The sequence below is a fragment of the Melanotaenia boesemani genome, chromosome 20 (genome assembly GCF_017639745.1).
Source record: "Melanotaenia boesemani isolate fMelBoe1 chromosome 20, fMelBoe1.pri, whole genome shotgun sequence".
Taxonomy (NCBI): domain Eukaryota; kingdom Metazoa; phylum Chordata; class Actinopteri; order Atheriniformes; family Melanotaeniidae; genus Melanotaenia; species Melanotaenia boesemani.
The window spans coordinates 21,908,791-21,929,581 of NC_055701.1; the positions used below are offsets into that span (position 1 = coordinate 21,908,791).

The following is a 20,791-nucleotide window of genomic DNA, read 5'->3' on the forward strand; positions in this document are numbered from 1 at the left end:
GACTAGATGTAATATTGTTTGTGATCACATTTGCGATTTATACTCCCAGTAAATTTAGTTTCCGATTTTCCACTTTTATGGGAATTGAATTCAATAAATTATTTCAAATTTAATATTTTTCTGCTCAAATCTGTTAGAAAATCAAGTTGTTTTTTTTTTGTTTTTTTTATGTGTTGAGTACATTGATTATCTGTCATTTAAATTTGTATTATTATCGGGATGACCCTACTTAATAGGATTTAAGTCATTCCAGTCTTGTTTATGCTTAAATATGAACTTTTATCCCATATTTCTACTTCCACTTGAAATTTTATTGGTACAGGGTGGATTATGTCGCCACTCCAAGTAAACATGCTATTCTGTTATTCACTTCTTGTGCAATCCAGAGAAATAAGATCATTTTTTGTGACTTTCAACTTACTGTACACAACTTAAAGAATCTTGTCTGAAGGAAAAAGTGGCTAAAAGTTGTGTTAACTGAGTTTAAGTGTTTGCATCCCCATCCATCTATTTGAATGAGGTGGTGTTGGATTTACTTTGGGAAAACGAACGGGCTGATTGTTGCCCCTAATTAAGAAATGTCACGCACAAAGTGGCTCTTGTGCCAATGTGGGGCAACTTGGTTTTTCTGTTAACTTTCACATTTTCCGGTTGCTGCTGTTCAGTCTTGCTCAGACTGCTCTGCATTCGCAAAGCAAAATGCAGCCCTTAAAACTGCAGTTAGTATGCAGATTGGTTCATGGAGCTTCTAATTTAAGGGTCATTGTCGTAACAGTGATGCATGCTGAGAAATGGGACGGTTTACTCTCCTCTGTCTCACAGCACCCGAATGCAATTTGTGTGGGGATAGAAAATCAATTTTCAAATACAAAATCCTTGTGAGGTCATACACCTGAAGGGGCCTGAGTACTTAATGTAATTACTGCGATAAACTATATTGCTACCTAAAGATTATTTGTGTCTGTTAAATGATTTTCTCTATCAATCAGTTACTTGAAACCTGAATAGTGAGGACTTTTTTTCATTCATACACAAGCAAGGAGTACATTTTTTGTAAAATGATAAATCAAATAGTACCTGTAATGTGTCTGATCTTTTGTGCTGTTCTTAGAATAACTGTGTTACGGTTAGAAGATGAAATTTCGAGATCTAATAGGTCAAGACAAGAGGTAATTACCAAGAAACTGACTGCCTCAGTGTAGTACTGTTGTATGGTCTTACATCTTAAAAACATCTCTGTCACTTTGGTAGTTTGTGCTTGGATTCTTGGGTATTTGGCTTGTGTGCCACTTTTGTTCATGTCTGTTTATCCAGGCTGACTGAACACATTTTACTGCTTTCTGTTGCTCCCCTTATGCACTATGCAACACACAGAAGATATGCAAGTCTCTCACTGGCTGCATAAATGCTGCAGGAAGAAAAATGAGAAAAATATCATATGTCACATGCAGGAATGACCAGTGACTTCCTGTTGCTCTTGTTTTCACATGCTTCTGATCATCACATGGACATTGTTTTTGTTAAGGGGAAAGAAAAGAAGAGTTGATTTTGATTTGACATTTCAGATTTATTTTACTGCTCCTCCTGTGTCGCCTGGCAATCAAATAACATCATTCCCATCCTACGGTAGTAACATATTGAGAGGCTGTCCCTGGGCTGGGCTTTAAATCCTGGATGCCTCATTGCAGTTGGTGCACATCCACCCCGACTGGCCACCATGCAATAAAAAAGATGAGGAGAAGCTGGCAGGTCAGCAGTGCTGCTCTGATTCTAAAACAGGAAGAGGCACTTCCCTCAGCCTCATGCTGCCTTCAATGACTTATTCATACCTGCAGGCACTTTTACCTCTTTATTGCCATAGCATGGGATGCACTAATTGTTCTTACATTCTTAAAAGTTTACTCTCATTTACTGTGTTACTGTGTTAGAATTTTAAAGCCCTAAAATATTCCAGAATTGTTTTATTTATTTCAAATAAAACTTTTCTCTCATTAAGTAACAACTTTCCCTCTCAATTATTTTCCCGTTGTTTTTGTTTGTGCTCTAGCTGCTGGTTCTCACAGGGATTAAATAGCTGGCTGCAGTCCACAGAAATGGCTCTGCTGATTCAGTTAAATTCAAGTTCCTTGTCTGCAGCTTGTGCTGCTGCTTGCTGTCATCCCATTTTCTCTCCTCCAGATCAGTGTACTGCCCTAAAGTCATCTTTTCTTTTCTTTTTTTTTAAACATTCCCTTTGCATTTTAAATTTCATCAGTCCAAATAAAACCCTTTTAAAGAGTCTTTGAACATTATTGAAGTTATTATTGTGTACAAGACACAATGATACTGCCAGTGATGCGATTATTTGTACCTGTGAACCATTAAATTTAAAATCTTAGTGATAATTTATCCCAGAATTGATTAATTATTTTTGCCACTGCCTGTACATAAGGCAGTGTAACTTTGCCAGTTTATTGCAAACTATATTGACACAGCTAAGGTCCTATAAACAATATCAAGGCATTTAAATTGGCGTGAGTACCACAGATTTCTTCATTTTGAAGAATTTGGTTGAATATTTTAAGCATCTATCTTTCTAGAAATAGTATTAAGAGGTACTCCAAATAAGTTAGTAATAAATTGGAGTCTAACATAAGCTATTTAATGAATACTTTTATTGCCTATTAAGAGTACACCGTGTATACATGGTTGTGCAGGCAGCCCCAGAGGTAAGTCTTTAGTCAGGATTCATAACATAGGAATACACTCAGGTACAAAACGTGGAACAAGATGGAGCTGATTTAGCTTAACAAAATCAAAGGGAGGAGCAATTGTTAAACCAATAAAAAAAAATCTGTAATCGCCAACTGAACTCAGGACACAGTGACTGACTTACATGGTCTTTGTCTCTCAGAAGAAACTATTACAATTTAGATTTAACCACCAGCAAACCCAGAGGTTCAAAGACATTGTTGAGACCGCACAAAGGTCCCTACCAACCTCTGAAACCACTAAATAATCAGACACCACTGAGGCACGAGCCTTTAGAATAAATCCTCTGTGTTAATGCTGTGTGATACGTTGGGGTGGTCCGTTATTCATCATGCTTTCTCCACCTCTGGCCAAAGCTTTGGGCTGCAACAGAAAAGGAAAGTCCCATCCATAAGAGCTCAAGAGGGGCTTCAATTTAACTTTAGCTTTTATTAATTTTAATATTGTCTGTATTGTAACTGTTAGCTCCTCTCTCCTGCAGAAGTGTTAAGTGTGTATTTAGGGCTCATTATATAATTTATTTGGATTGGACATCCATTGCCTTTGTTCCATTTTGTTTCTTGATGGTCTCCTGCCTCTTCTCTGCTGTTTTTTGCAATGCGACATTTTGGACACTGCTTAGTTTGGCAACACTGCACGTTTGCTGAGCGAGCAGTTTGGTTGCAGGCTGTGTATTACCCCTGAGATTTCAAACAATCATGCTCAATTTCACATTATTGGGTGCACGTTTTCACATCTGAACTGAAAATAAACTCTATGACTGAAAATATGGTTTCATTAATCTGATGTTATCTTTCTCATAGTGTGGTTTCCAGATGTAAAATTCTCCTGAATTCCTCAGCAGCATGGAAAGTGTTTCCCAGCTCACATATCATAGATAAAACATAAAGGTCTCATGAAAATACTCATGAAACAGAGACTCACTGAAGACGTACAGAGGGATTGTTGGATAATTTAAATTCTTGCACTCATATAACAATAGAAAAATTCTTTTCATACTTCAGACAGTGTGTTTCTCCCCATTCAAACACACAGTCTTACACATTAGTATTAAAACCATGCCTCAAACTTGAGATTTAAGGCACAGGGGAAACACCAGGATGTCATTAAATTCTTCACTGAAATATTATGTTAATAAATAAATGCAACATGATGCAACTGCTTTAATAATATTAAAAAAAGATCCAATATAACATATACACTATGTTTCTTTCTGATGTGTTTAGGTGGTGGGTGAAGAAAAGCACAGCCCAGTGCTGGATCCCAGAGGGACTGTTAGTGTGGTAAGGACCCTTGAGACGAAGGAGGGTGCATGGAGGGTTCAAGGCCTGTAAAACCAGGGTCATCGGCCTGCCTCTGGTTGGGGCTGGTTTCTGTGGCTGTAGCCTTTCTTTGTTCTGAGGCCCGGTCTGATCCAAGTCCGACGCTCAGCCCCAGCAATGCCACCTGCAAGGGGACCTCAAAGTGCCAAAAAGGGATCATCCTCCCCATCTGGTATCCCGAGGACCCCTCCATGGGTGACAAGATCGCTCGGGTCATTGTTTATTTTGTAGCCCTGATCTACATGTTTCTCGGGGTGTCCATCATTGCTGACCGCTTCATGGCAGCCATTGAGGTAATCACTTCCCAGGAGAGGGAAATTGTCATCAAGAGGCCCAATGGGGAAACGACCACCACCACAATCCGGGTGTGGAATGAAACAGTGTCCAACCTCACCCTCATGGCCTTGGGCTCATCTGCCCCTGAAATTCTGCTCTCTGTGATTGAGGTTTGTGGACATGAATTCAAATCTGGTGAGCTCGGGCCCTCCACGATTGTAGGCAGTGCAGCCTTCAATATGTTTGTCATCATTGGCCTTTGTGTGTCTGTCATCCCCCAAGGAGAGGTACGCAAGGTTAAGCACCTCAGGGTGTTCTTTGTGACTGCAGGTTGGAGTATTTTTGCTTACATCTGGCTCTACATGATCCTGGCTGTGTTTTCTCCCAATGTAGTCCAGGTGTGGGAAGGCCTAGTCACACTGTCCTTCTTCCCCATATGCGTAATTCTTGCCTGGGTAGCAGACAGACGGCTGCTCTTCTACAAGTTCATGCACAAGAAGTATCGTACCGACAAACACAGGGGTGTCATTATTGAGACGGAGACTGAACGTTCCAAGGGGATTGAGATGGACGGCAAGATGGTCAACTCTCACTTTATGGATGGAAGTGCCGCCAGCAATCTGATAGGTTTGATTGAGAGCAAAGAGGTAGACGAGTCCCGACGTGATATGATTCGCATCTTAAAAGATCTGAAGCAGAAGCATCCAGAAAAAGAGTTGGATCAGCTGGTTGAAATGGCCAACTATTATGCTCTCTCACACCAGCAAAAGAGCCGTGCCTTCTACCGTATCCAAGCTACACGTATGATGACAGGCGCCGGGAATATTCTGAAGAAACATGTTGCAGAACAAGCAAAGAAGAGTGCCAGTGTGCAGGAGGTCCATGTGGAGGAGCCAGAAGAGTATGTGTCTAGGATTGCTTTTGAACCTGCTGCCTATCAGTGCCTCGAGAACTGTGGTGCAGCCATCCTGACCATCACTAGAAAGGGTGGTGACATCAACAAGACGATCTACGTGGATTATAAGACGGAGGACGGCTCAGCTAATGCTGGAGCCGACTATGAGTTCACAGAGGGCACAGTGGTGTTCAAACCAGGAGAGATGATCAAAGAAATAAGTATTGGCATCATAGATGACGACATCTTTGAAGAGGACGAGCACTTCTTTGTGCGTCTCAATAATTTGCGTGTCTTGGAGACTGAGGATGAGGTGTTGTCTCCGAATAGCCTCCCTTACCCAAAGGCCATGTTAGGATTCCCCACTGTGGCCACTGTAACTATTCTGGATGACGATCATTCTGGGATCTTCACTTTTGAGAGCGGCTCAGTCCATGTCAGTGAGAGTATTGGTATTATGGAGATAAAAGTTTTGAGGACTTCTGGAGCAAGGGGGACTGTCATTGTGCCTTATCGCACCTTGGAGGGACTTGCCAAAGGAGGAGGGGAGGACTTTGAAGACACCTATGGAGAACTTGAGTTCAAAAATGATGAGACCTGGTAAGGCTGTTCCTTTTTTCTTATGGTTATCGAGCAGTGGGTTTATATTAATGTGTTGTTGGCATAGCAGTTTCTAATTGATTAAATTTACAAAACTGGAAATGAAGTGCATGTTGGGTTACAAGTAAATGATTTTCTTTGAGTGAGGTTTTGCATTCATTGATTTAGTTTTCATTTTTGAGTTGCAGTTTGATGGTGGTAAATCTGTCACAAAATAGCTGCAGTACATACATATATGAGCTTCAAAGCTCTTCACTAGTCTGCCAGAAGCTTGTCTCATTCAGCATTTGCTTTTGATGCAGAGATTCTGTCTTCTTCTCTTGACATCATTTAATTTAGAGCATGCTTTAGTAAACTATTCATGTGCTATTTGCAGTCATCACTGTGAACTTTGAATGCTTCTTTTCTTGGTTAGACAGCATACTCTCTCATCTGAGTGTGCTTTCTACCATATATCCACTTGTTTTCCTGTCAGGAGATTTTGCTGTCATCAGAGTGCTTGGTAGCAATCCCATGTGTGTCTCACGCAACAGCAATTCAACTGGGATTTGTCACACAACCATGGAAACAGGAAGGCCTTAAGTAACCCTCCTCTTGCCTATCCAATCCCTGCTGCCTTTATTTAGTCAATCTCTGGCTTTTTGTTCTTGTCCATTTTTTTTAAAAAATTCTCAGTGTTTTGTTTGCTTCTGCTGAAACAAAGCAAGATAAAAGAGAGAGTGACACCAATGGTCACAAGTCTGGCTTAGATTTGTATAATCAGTGGCAGCATTTTAGGTTAGTAGGTGAATGGTGCCATGATGAGTGATGAGACACAGAAGTTTGATTCTTTCTTGGGGCAGCCATGAATAAAAAGCTTGAATTTTGGTTGCAAGCTTCTATGAGTAATATTGATGCCTTTTGTAAATTGCATATATTATGTAGCCTTGTCAGCAATACCATCTGTGTACAGTACCGCTCTACAAAAACACACAGCCTTACAACTGAGTGGGCATATTTGGCAGTGTTGCAGCAACATACTGCACCACACTACAAAGCATATCAGGGCCAAATATTGAATGACTTCATGATATTTAGTCACACATATATAAAGCAGTTCTTTAAGATACTAGAATGTGTATAAAGCTGCACCTCCTGAGAAAATTGGATTTGTTTATTTCACAGCTTGCATCTGCTTGCATCTCACATATTGGTCTACAGGCACTGAATCAAAGTGACATGCATCTGCGACATCCCCCTCCCCACCAATCAGGACCCTCTCAGCCTGCTGCGGCTGACTGGCAGGGTCTGTGCTACAGGCTGAGAGTTCCTGAGGGCTGAGACAGCCCAAAGACTGGCGGCAGGGGAATGAGTGTCGGGGTGATCAGCATGCTCTTGGGGCCTGCTGAGCTCTCAGGGTTTTGCTTGATTTATGTGAGAGGCGCTTTTTTTGGGCCGTGCCTGAAGGCTGCTGAGGGAGATGAGTTGAGAGACTATTGCACTGTTGTGATGTTGTTGGCATTATGAGAGAATGACAGCGTATTGGTCTGCTCACTGTGCTGCATGTTGTGCTGCAAATTTGGCAGTCTTACAATGCATCATGGCTCTGTTATGAGTTCACAGCTGTACACAATAGTTTACAGTTATATATGAGTAATTTGTGAGAATAATTAGATGGTGTAGTATATTTCAGGAATTTTTCAGGAAAGATTTAAAAGATTTTGTGTAAATAAGTTGTCAATTTTTTTATATTACACTGCAGAAATAAACCGATGCTCACAAAAAACAATCTGAAGGGAAAATCAAAATTAATTTAGCAATAGTATAGCCAAAGCAGTTGTTCTGTTTTCTTGTTAGAAAATAAGGTAGCTAATGCATCGTGCAAACTAAAAATGTAGCTGGAGCCAGTGTCAGCTTTATTTGCATAAACTTAGCAGCATCTTTGCAGAAATCTGCTAACACCCTCTATAATCAGGTTTTTCATTAACTGGAGAGATATGGTTTTGATTGCCGTTGATGGGAACGCAGTTGGTTGTGCATGATGATCATTTTCTCTGAGGCTGCTGCATTCGGGGTTACAAGAGAACAGAGCTCATTTTTTCTTTACAGACACTCACATTTACATGCTATTGTGTCAAATATTTAGGCTCTGAAACTGTCAGCAACAACTTGGGGAGAAAAAGAAAAGAGATTGATCCATTTTAGCTAACTGAAAGATTACTGCAGCTCCCTCTCAGTCCTGCTGTGTTCCAGTCAAACACCAATTAACTGTTCAGTTGTCTCAGAAAGTTGTCTTTATCTGAAACTGTGGTCCAGCACAGCCTGTAGGATAAAGTGTATGCCATCCCTTCATGTTGTAGTTACAGGATTGTCATCTGGGAGGTAGTGGTAATTACTGGACTGGTTTAGAATACATTTAGCCCTCAGAGCACTGAGGGTAAACATACTACTGGCAACCTGAAATGATTTAATTGGCTTTTACTTCTTTAAATGCGTTAACTTTGCAAGTGCTTATGCACAGATTTTTCAAGTGTTGGATTACCCCCCCAGTTAGCTGTTTCTCTGTATTTCACGAGTTGATGCTAAGTAAAGCTATCTGGGCTTTAGCTCAAAACACTAATACGAATGTGGCACCAATTATCTTTCAGCAGCTGAGTGTGTTACATAAAGTGATGGTAAAAGTATATACAGTATATTTCCCACTGGCACACTACATTTCTGTTGCTATGGATACTCATCATAACAGATGTACAAGAAAGTTAAAAAAAATAACAGGAAAATGAATTTTCTTCAAAAAAGTCAGCAATAAATGAAAAATTAACACAATCTGATCTGACCTACTACAAATGCTTCCTCCTGACAGCACATTCTAGCTTCTCTCTTCAGAGACTGCTGTGTTTTTTGTAGAATGGCACACTTCTGTTACAGAACTCCCAACAAATCTCTTGAAATTTCCATAATTACACTCGGATAGTGATGAATTAGATTTTCTCTGCATTCATTAAAAAGACAAAGAGGAGCAGTGGTTGTGACAGCTTCATCCAGAAGCATACTAGAAGATTCATGGGAACACATCCATACACTAAACAAAGGGAGTGAATGCACAGAATATTCACCAAAGGCATAATTACAATGATGTTTCTTCTGCTGCCTTGAAAACCCTCCTCAGGGTCATTTTCACACTCATGACATGAAAAAATACAGAATTAATTTTCCTGCACTGCCTAACATGAATATGTGATAATGGAAATGTTGTGTTTATTTCCATTTTACAGAAGGACTCCTTTAGTTGCTAATTCAGTGTTAATTGTGATGACTAAATGAGGACACAGTACATCCCTTGTCTAAAGGGCAGGGTGTTTTTGCCCCTTTAAATATTTAGACTGCATAATACGTGATTCCTTTCTCTTTCCTTATGTTTTATGAGCCATTAATTCTCTAATTCTTTTAGCAAAATATGATCTCATGGTCACCAACGAGAAAATGTTTCACTGTCTTTGTTGTTCACTGTAGCTGTCAGTGCTTGTAGTGTTGTGGCTAAATGGTGTAATTCTGTTGGTAAGATTAAAACAGCCTAAAAATAACTCTAATGTTAATGACTACTTAAATGTAGGCCTCTTGGGAAAGTTCTGATCTGCAGGTTTGGACCAGCTCGAGTGGAGCTGCTGTGGATTTTAAATTATTAAAGGTTGCAGACTTTTGTGTCCTTTGACCCGGTGAGAATAACACAGCTGCAAGGTGGAGAGGCTCCATCCCTGGAGAGATGGATGTTTAACCAGGCACCGATGGATTCATACACAAATGAGTGGAGAGCAGCAGACAGACTTTTTTTTTCACCACCTTGAGTAATTGTTGCTCCTGTGCATGTAATTTGCTTTATATCCTTTGCATAGATATAATTAGATATGGGTTGGTTTTTTTTCTTAGATGTATAAATATATTACCCTGTTTTTATACCCCCACCTCCTCCAAGTCCCTCTCCCAAACTTTTTTCTTTATATTACAGGAATGTAAAAACTGTGACCCTTCACATCATGACTGACAGAACACATGTTTACGCTAATCCTCATCCTGCTGACCACTCAGCTTTTCTCCTTGCCAGCACTTTTCCAGAGATCCTGGAATGAACCCCTGAGGTTTACCTTACCACCCTGCAGCCAGCTCTCTCACACAGCCAGTCATCTCGTGTTCAGTTTAATATATTCAGAGCTTTATTTCTGTTATCGTATATATACAAACCTCAAAGTGTCTGTTCTTTTAGTAATGCAAATTTGTATTTAAATATTAATACCATCCTTTGGGGATGAGTTCTGTGTTTTCTGATTCAGTTACTTTAAAGACATTAACAGACAAGGATCAACACAAATAAAATAATTGAATTTGCTTTTGGTGAACATGCAGTCACACCTATAGCAAGTCCCATCGGATAATAATCAAGGATGCAGAGGTAAATAGCTACAGAAACAGACTGCAGTATGACGGAGGGAATCTGAGTTGTTAGAAAGGAGAAATGTTGACTGATCCAAACCATTATTTGATATGCAACGTTTTGTTACCACTAAAAAAAACCTTGACAGAAGAAATAGTTATTTCAGATCATGCAGCGAATAAAGACTGTCAGACACCAATTCTAATATTTATTACTAACACAAACACAAAAACGCAGCTTAGTGCTAACTAAGTTAACGTTTATTTATAACATAATTCAGTTCAGGGTGTGTCGTCAGCGCAGTCTCCCACTTGGGTGTTAGCTAACAGGGATCATGCAGTCAGGTTTCCTTGTTTGTTTTTCTCAATGTTTCTACAGCCTAACAGAGTTAATATGGAAGAAAGTGCATCAGTGTGTCTTGAACCACCCTTAATTTCTTCATATTTTGCCAGGAAAACAGGAAGCACAAGCAGGGAATAACTAAAACATGCAAATAGAAATGGAAATAAAAAACAGAAAGGAAAAGAAACAAAGTTTTTCTAATAACCTTAAAATTCAACATTTGGTATGACCTCCTTTTATTCTTCAGTGAAGTTTGAACTCTAAAAATGTTCTTATGATTTCTTAAAGTAGTCTTCAGGAATAGTTCTCCAGGCTTATTTAAGGACTTTCCTTAATTTTAAGGGCACATTGCACAACTTGTTGAGATACACCATAAATTCTTGTTAATTTCCTTAAATTCTGTTTAATTCTTTTTTTTTTTGTGGAAGAAATGGGAGACATTTGTGAAGGATTGCTATTAATAAAGTGGCTAAAACATAATTTAATATGAAAAGTTTTCTGTCAGGTGACACAACATAGATTAATCTTTAAATCCTTTTTCGGTACTTAAATGGATCACAGGTCAGTGTTAAGTGACTTTCCTTCCTCGATAAATGGCCAGTTACAAGGCCTGAACTGAAACTGAGTGAAAAACCAGGAAATGCATCACTGTATGGTAAAAACTTTGCTCAAACCCCTGTTGTACACAATTTGATACTAGTCTTCTGCCCCCTGGTGGATACTTGTTGCACTACAATAATTTTGACATATCACATGGTAATAAACTGTAAATATTCAAAAATAATTTTTTTTTTTTTTTACATTTTGTTAAAGGACCTAATAAAGACTTCAGATTCATATTCTCCCTATGTTTTCTTGCGCTGGTGTTTAAAGGGTTAAAAATAGAAACTTGCATAAAGGGTTTATGTCCAGTGCGCCACAGTAATTTTCATCAACACCAAAACTGAATGAGCTCTTTCTTTGCTCACAGTCCACTTCTCAGACCCGAATTTTAGCAGTTGCATTAGGAAAGTTATCAGTTTCAACACATCAAGGAGTAAAGGACTGAGCAGGATTTAGAAAAACTTGTCCATGTGTTTATCTTTAGTAGACTGGACTACTGTAATGCTGTCCTCACAGGTCTCCCTACAAAGTCCATCAGACAGCTGCAGTTAGTCCAGAACACTGCTGCTTGAGTCCTCACTAAAACCAGGAAAGTGGTTCATAGAACTCCAGTCCTCAGATCTTTACACTGGCTTCCTATCTGTCAAAGAATTGGCTTCAAAATCCTGCTATTAGTTTACAAAGCACTGAATGGTTTATGACAAAAATACATTCAGGACCTCAGGATCTCTCAGGTCATCAGAGTCAAATCTACTTACTGTTCCCAGAGTCAGAACTAAAAATGGAGAGGCAGCGTTCAGCTTTTGTGCTCCTCACATGTAGAACAAACACCCAGAAAACTGCAGGTCTGCTAAAACGCTCAGATTCTTTAAAGGTTAAAAAAATATTTCTATTTACCGTCTTTTTATTAAAACACCTGTTTATTCATTATACTGTACCTTTTCATTTTTAAAAATTTTAAACTTCTTTTTAAAGATTGTTTTTTATGTACGTTTTAATGTTTGCTCTGCACCTCGCTGTAATGCTTTTCATGTTTTATGTATAGCACTTTGAATTGTCTTGTACATGAAATGTGATATACAAATAAACTTGCCTTGCCTAAGGCTGAAAATGACGTGAGAGGGGAGTTGGTCAAATCAAAGCATTCAGGAAGTGTGAAGCTGCAATTGAAGGATCAGTTTGGTATTTTGCTGTGTAGCCATCCAGACAGTTTCCATAGTGACAATACATTGAGTTGGTCTCGCTGTAAATGGTTCTTTGAGTTATAGGACTGGAAAGAGATGCTGCTGAGGTTCTTTAGACTGCAGTGTTGGTGTGTTTTTGATTTACACAAGAATAGCAGCAGCTAGATTGCTATGAAAACACAACTATGTTTCCCAGAGGCTGAATTCAGTTAATTATGGTGATCCACTAACTTTTCCTTGATCCATATTGAAATTTGGCTCAGTTAGACATATAAATACACTTTGGACTACTTTTCTAACCCCCTCTCTCTTCCTTAAATACCTACATCAGGTCAACATATTAAGTCCTTAAGTTCCAGGCCGCTTTGAAAAAGTGGGAAAGGTTTATAATGTCATCTACATCAGCCTCAGGTGTGCCAAGTGTTTAAGAAGCAAATGTTTTCTACATGTTTGGATTCAAACCTGAAATCTACTCTCATTTCAAGGAACTAAATCTGAAACCCATCCGAGATGCATAAACACAAATATCTATAAAAAACATGGCCTAAATAAATGCACCACAAAGAGTCCAGCCACAGCCGATGTGAACATTGGCGGCCTGAAACCGGAGTGTAGTGCGCCACCAGATAGGTTTCTGTAATTAGTGTCAGCTAGTTTGGGAGTAGATAACTCAAGTACTCTGATGCTGCCTTCAATCATATCCAAAGCTCCATAAATAGGACTTGCTGGCTGGGAAAAACGACTCATGCTGACCTCTTGGAGGTGACAAGCAAGAAGCAGTATGTTGGATTTTTTATTTTCATTGGCTGTGAAATCTACAGCTTGAGGTCATGAAATGTGGAAGTATTTCAACGTAAATGGTGAACAAATAAAATCTGATTTACATGTATTAAGGGGATTACATAACGGGGAATTTAGCAGAGTAAGGTCTTTTTATTTGAGCTGGAGAGTATTACTTTGCTTATGAAAACAGTTTTATAATCTGTATAATATCTTCTGTGTGCAGTAACCTTTATGAGGAAGCACTCTGGTGTCAAAATAGCCGAATGATGCCATAAACATAAAATCTGTTGTCTCAGCTTTGACTTGGAGAGTTTATAAGTAGTTGGCTTGTACTAATCACCCATTAGTTTGTAGGCTAGAAGTATCAGTATCAGTATTTGGAAAACTAGCTGGATGATGGGGCCTAAAACCAAAGCCTAATATACACTTTGCCTTTATTTCAATCAGAAGAAGCCAGGCTGCGTCCACATTTGCTTTACCTTTGGGGGTATCTGTATGTGTGCATAGAAAACCAGAAAAATGGATTGGAAACAGGGGCTACATTTAGATGTACTGAATTTAAACATTGGCATCAGAGGATTTGCACACGGCTCTGCATGAATGACCATGCATCCAATGATTCACTGTGGGCATGCACGACATACTTCATGCTGCACTGTCGATGGACATTTGCAAGATTACAGTTCTTTATGCAGAAACTACCAAAGTTACAGCTATAGTACAACAACACAATCAGGTGAGGGTCAAAGTGGTTTGTAGATGTGTATGCAAACAAGCAAAACTGAAGGAGGCTTTGTTTCTCAGTGATTCTCAGGAAAAAATAAAATAAGAATAATTACAAATTTAATATATATATATATGAAGTGATAATTTTTGCTTCATTAAAAGTAAAAATCTAACAACTTAATTCCAAAAGAGTTGGGATACTGTGTAAAATCCAAACAGAATACAGAGATTTGCTAATTTAATAAACTCATATTTTATTCCCAATAGAAAATAATCAAGATATCTGATGTTGAAACTGACACATTTCATAGTGAACATTTGATCATTTTGAATTTGATGGCTGCAACAAATCCAAACTCTTGTTTAACTTCAGTGCCCCTTGAATGTATGTAGGCTTGCAAATTGTTTGCATTTGATAAATGGACAGAGTCTGGTTACATTAAACATGGGTCACTGCTCCCATTAAATTCCCTGCCTGCTGGGGCGACAGTCTATGGTGCCAGTGGAGGTGCCCTTCCTGCCCATGCACCTTTCTCCAGCATATGCATACACTGATAAAGGTCAGTCCTGCTCCACAACATCTTTCTCCATGCACAGCACAGCAACGTTGAGACTGGAAATCAATACAGCTCACAATGAGGGGGGCTAAGATTGCAAAAGGCTGTAGAAGATGTGAGAAGCTGTTGGTTTCAGGTGAATTTTTCCCCTCTTACTGTTAACTTATGCAACTCCTGAAACAAGAAGCAAGAAAAAGTACAGAAAGTGTTTGCAAATTTTCAGGTTTTGTCTGGTGTTTTTAATGTGTGAATTTTGCTTCTGGTGCTTGATGTTTGATCAATGTCTAAAATACAAGTACACTCACATTTTGTGTCTTCACCCAAAAATAATAATCTTTTCTTAAACTTTTTCCACATATGGCTGTGGCATCTGCTGCACTCCCGAAAGCTCACCAGCAAAATGGTACAATACATTAGTAATAATACAGTACAGTATTTACCATACTAAAGGTAAATATAGAGAACCTATTAAAGATGTTACATTTTCTCATTTTAGTTGCAGAAATTGATCTGGTATTATCTATGAAGGGTTTTTAGGTTTACTCTTTTGTGCAGCAAAAACTTTAAACCTACTAATTTCACTGTAGCTCGTTTCTCTAAACCAAACAGCCCATCTGCATTGATCAGTTCATAGACATGTCTGAATAGTTTCCTGTAGAATTTCTTTGTTATAAATGAAAACTTATTGTTATAGTGAATAATGATGACGAATCAGTGGTGGTAAACCTTCCTTGCACAGATGCAACAAAACAGCCTCCACTACTCTGTTTTAAAGATGAGGCAGCAATGTATCTTCCTCTTTGTCCTTTAAAACAAAAAGCTATAATTTGAGCCACAGTTTGCTGCTTACTCTATTTCTTATGTTGTGGAAAAAAAAAAAAAAAAAAAAAAAAAACACCTTATGGATGCTGTTTTTAGCAATTTAAACACTTGTTTTTTTTCTCAGAAAGCATCTTCAAGTGTCTTGTTTTATGTCTTGTGTTAAATATTTTGTCCAGCCAACAACAAGAGTAATAGAGTAAGAGTATTACTTTTATGTAAGATGCTATACATAACATTAAGTTTAAAGGGTAAACATATTCCATTACATTAATGTAATTGTAAAAATATTAGATACAGTTCTTCCAAAAAAAATCCACTTTGTGTTGACTTTTACATTTAATTTACTAAAGAAATTGTTAGAGATCAATAAAAACAATTGGCAGATGGATCAGTATCATTCTGAAATTATTTTAGAAGTCTTTTTCTTGTTGTGATATGCTTTGTTCTAATTTCTAACTTCACATGAAGTCCATCATTGTCCATGTTGTCTTGTCAGTCAGTGAATGCATCACTGTTGTGAACCCATGGACCCATGAAATGTCTACGGAAGCAAATTTAGTCTAGCAGAGTGACGTGCATTTTTTGGGGACATGACAAAGGTCCATTTTGAAGTTAGATAACAGGAGTCAGTGGCTCCTTTATTTTGTTCAGCTGTTAATTACAAGAGACTTGTTCTTTTGCTCTCCACTGCCTCCTCCATCCCTGCTGTAGCTGGGTTGGTTCTCTAGAAACACCCTGAGCAGATATTCACTGTGATCTCACTCCACAGTCCCAGGGCTACCCTCTCTCCTCCTCTCCCTCATTCTGCATGTCAGGCTGGACCAACATGTTCTGCAGCCAACTCAGGGGACCTCCTTTAGGGAGAACTTGCTTTTATTCCCTGGTTGCTGCAGCAGAAAATGCGCCAGAATGCATCAGTAGTTCCCTGCTACTCTTTCCCTGCCTTTCCCCCCATTTCATTCCCACCCTTCATCCTATTCCCCTCCTCCTGCTTCTGATTCCTCCTCCTCCACCATCCTTTATCATCATTTTCCAGTCGGTGCAGCAGCTCTGTGGTCGAAAGCAGGCATGACCTCAGCATCAGCTGTTTAAAAAAATATTGCTTGATTTGTGTTTTGAAGCTAAATTATGGTGGCCTTTGTACTCTGCAGAGCCAGCAGGAGTTCTGCAGAGATGTTTAATATTTTTATTTGCATTGTGGCTTTTCTCTTAAGGATCATTGTTAAGTATGAGTCATATTAACTATTCTTTTGGTTACAGCATTAAAGCACTCTCTGCCTCATGATGCCAAAACAAATCAAATTAAATTGGTTAATAATAAATATCGCTGTCATGCATCCATCTTATTCTTTTTTTTATCTGCCTATTTTCAATATTCATTACAGCTTTCCTAATATTCGTTTTTTTTATTCTTTTTTTATTTAGCTTGTCGTCATTTAATGTCTCATTTCTGCAGCTACTTAAATGAATTAATATACCACAAACATACCAGGAAACAAAAAAGGCAAACATTTATAGACGCTTACCTCCTTGTATACTACTTCTTACTCCTTGACTGTCTGTTAGACTTTTGCTTTGCACGCTTCCTTCGCAAAATTATGTAAAATTACAGGAAGTCTTCCATTCAGTTGTGAACCTAATTTGACATTTAAAGCCACATTTTAAGTGCCTGTACTTAACTTGAACTTGTGTTGGTGCTTTTAACTTCATTTAATTAACTACTTTAATTCCTACTTACCTTCCAAATAAAGATCTGTTTACAAGTTTTATAGATCAAACTAATAATTAGTTTCAGCATTTTGGATGAAACCTGTTCTCTCTCTAAGGAAAACTGCCTGACACACAAGGTAGCCAAAAACCCTGCTTGGTGCTTTGAGAACAGAGTTGAAGCCAGATTGCATGCTATACACATTTTAAATTCTCATGTGCAATTTGTATTTGAGTGTGTGTGTGTGGGTACACACTGCAATGGTGGTTCTGAGGCAGAAGAAGAGGAAGTGGATCTTGAATTCATTGTTGTTGAAGCTCAAGTGTCAGGTTTATTTAGCAATCTATCTTCTGCACTAGTGGGAAGGGTCTTCTAAGTGCTCCCTGGATGATCATATTTACTTTAAACTCCAACTTTGCGGTCAAATGTAAGGTCCTTTGCACAGAGTGGGACACAAACATAAAATGAGCTGAGAAATGAACGTGTTAAATCCTTTTATATCAAAGGTATGCTGCCTGACGTATGAAGCCAGAAGCAACTTAAAGATGCACTACTTCACTTTTGCCATTTTCTCAGCGACGTTCCCCCTATCGTCAGTTAATTCAGCATCCATCTTCCATCCTACCTGTATGGTAAGCTCGTTCCAGACAGTAAAAAACAGTCTTATTGTGCAAATATCCCTGCCCAGACTTAACTGGCTGTCCAGATGTAAGACTTGTACACGCCAGCATCCCAACATATAAATATTTCACACTTATGTTGACTCTTGTCTTATCTCTTGCCCTTCTATGTCTTGTAATGTTTCTTTGCTGAATCAGCCACGGAACACGTTCAAAATGGGTGGTTTGTTTACATGTGTTTGCTAGTGTTGCTGCTGTAACACCACGCAGCGTCCCGGATTAAAAAGTTGCATAATGCGGTTTCTCGGTTATGGGATATTGCTGGGCAGCGACGGCTTCAGAAATGCACATAATAGACGTCACTGTGCCATCAAACAAGTCATGAATGTAAAGTTTTAAGTTCGGAAAGTTACAGAGTGGGTCTTTGAAGACGGTTATCCCATTGAATCCTATAAAAATTAAAAAATTCAAGCACATTTTGTCATTTCTTGTCGAGTTTTATCAGCTTTGTCTTTTTTTTCCCTTTTTATGTTTCCTACCTGAGTTTGTTGTCTTACCTGCTGAGCTTATGTGTCATGTAACTTAGCCTTCAAACAATATAACGTAAAGATTCTTTATCTGCTTTGTCTGCAGTAGGTATTGAAGGTGTTGTTTTAATGTGCTTTGGTGAATGCAGAATCACCTAGTTACCCTTCAGTGTCTGCAGAGATAATCAGCCTGTTTGTTCCTCGCTACACATCCTCTGACATGATGTTTTAGTTGTTTGTCACCTTTGTTATAGTTGCTGCTTTTTTTTTAGAATATTTTTGTCTTCTACTCTTTGTTGTTCTTGTCAGGTGTTTTAGAGGATGTATTTCTTTTTCTTTTATGTATTCTAATTTTTATGTAACATTTATATCACCAAATCCGAAAACAGGATTTTCTTTTCAACATCAACAACAATAAAGCCGAGCTCTGATGTACAAACATCCATCATTAGCTATCAGATCTCTAAAGCTCTTAAAATCGTTGCTTCTTTTTAAACAGATGAATAAATGTAACTTTAAAGGTAGAATGTGGCTAATACATCTTTGCCCAGTCAAAATCTTTTACTTGGTTTTGTCTCCCTAAGCCTATTTTCAACTCTTTATGGGTATTTGCGCTTGTTCCTATTTTCTTTCTTTCCTCTGCACCTTTATATCAGCTTTAATTAATTTTCCTAATTTATGTTAATTTGAGTTGTTCTAATTCCATTTCATTTCTTCTGACCCTCCCACAGTACATATTTATTATTTAAGCCCGCAGAAGAGCCTCCATATGTGTTGTCCCCGCTTTTGTAGATGTTGGCCTATTTCTGCCTGAACCTGTAATTGCGCTTTGTATTCAAAGCTGTTTAGACCAGCTTCCCTCAGCATGTCAGAGCAGTGCAGATGTGGTGTAAACTCCTCTTTAAAGTGAACATATACTTCACTTATATTGTGTCATGATTTACACTGTCTTCTGAGTATAAGGCCATGACAATGAACTATGTTGAAGCTCAATCAGGATGAGGCTGTCACTGATCCTCTGTTATTTTTCCAGTTATAAAATGGAAAATACTGTAAAATGCTGTTCTCATATTTTGTTCAACTAAGGTGACACCGACACTGACAGATAGACAATTAATATGCATTATACTATATACTGAGTATGGTACTAATCTAAAATTTTAACTGGAAGTGTACACTGGACACTGCGCATAACAGAATTAGTAAATCAGTAATTAACATGCTTTAATTTTAAACTATCCAAAACTAATTTAAATACATGTCTGTCTATTATAATATGTAACTGCACAAGAAATTACTGCAAACTTGTCACTGTACATAAACCAGTTTTCTGTCATTAAAGTGAATAATTCTACACGCTTGCACAATTTCTGTGGTACCCTTAAGACTTTGAAAATTCATTCGAGATCTTCTGTGGACTGAGTGGAAGCTTGTGAATGGGTTCTCTGGGGAACTCTGGCAGCCAAGTGCATTACATCAAGCCATCCAGTTTGGGTAACGTGTGAGCTGTGTCCATATTCACAGCCCAAAGTTATACAGAAGTTCAGAGTGATTAAAATAGTGGAATACTCCCTTAGGGTTGGATTTGTTTTTTGTTTGTTTGTTTTTTTCTTTTTTGTTTTTTTTTTTCTTAGAACTGGAGTTCAAATACCTTTAGTTAGGCAGTTATTTTTATGAACTGGCTTGTTTGAACATAATTCAACCCTAAATTGTGGAACTTGACACGCTGCAATCTGTTGATTGGTCGAAAGAATTTCCATTGCCCGTACGACTCAACAATAAGAACAAAGCTACAAGTTTAAATATTCTGTGGAGTTTTTGCTGTTTAAATCACATGTCAAGAAGAAAGACCACAAACTGCTGGATGTCTGACAATCCCGTCTTTTGTACCTATTTTGCTTTGTTCTTCATTATAATTCAAGAAAGGCATTGTACCACCAAGACATCATGCTATTATTGACACGTCTATGGCTATCCAGCTTATACCCTGCCTTCCAAATAAGGGTATGGTTGGCTGTAGAAACGTAAAACGGAGATTAAGGTTTAGAGAAAGGATATGCGAGTGCTTAGTGTGTGTTGGGCAGTTGGAAACAAGTTCATACCGGTGCATTACCGCCACCAAATGATGTCTGAAACTGACATCAATTTGTGAGAGTGAACTCTGAACGTAGCGCTGCTCACTGGTGGAGTAATAGACTGAACAACCATGACAAAGCAAAAGACGTGTGGAAGTATGAGGACGGCAACATATGACAACGTTTGAAACATGTTATTTATGTACGCAAGGGAGCATAAATGGGCCTTAAGTGAGGAGTTCTTGAGGAGCCGCTGCTCCTTTGTGTTGAAAGGTATGAAACTGTAGTAGATCAGGCCTCTATTTAAATTGACTTCTTAAAGAGAGTTTAGCTTACATTAAACTGGGATTGGACTCCAGTACAGCCCAGAATTCATCTAGGGCATCACAAATGTAATCTAGCTTGGGAACACCTCAGGGCTCCCCAGGGCAAGCTTAAAGGGCTGCTTGGAAGAGGGATGTCTAGGATACCCTACTTAAGCTGCAACCCCCATGAGCCGACTTTAGATTAGCAGAAGAAAATGGCTTTATGGATGCAATGGATTTATTTCAGTGGGAAGTTTGTTTCATGCCCTTGCTTGTCTCTTTGTACA

The 20,791-nt window shown here is 38.6% G+C and overlaps 1 protein-coding gene across 1 annotated transcript in view; it reads left to right on the forward strand.

The window, feature by feature from the left end:
* slc8a3 (solute carrier family 8 member 3) overlaps window positions 1-20,791 on the forward strand; it is a 112,469-nt gene that overhangs the window by 3,939 nt on the left and 87,739 nt on the right. Inside the window, exon 2 of the mRNA XM_041972806.1 lies at window positions 3,978-5,844. Coding sequence (XP_041828740.1) covers window positions 4,064-5,844 — 1,781 coding nt within the window. The 5' untranslated portion in view covers window positions 3,978-4,063. The remainder of the gene's footprint in view (window positions 1-3,977; window positions 5,845-20,791) is intronic.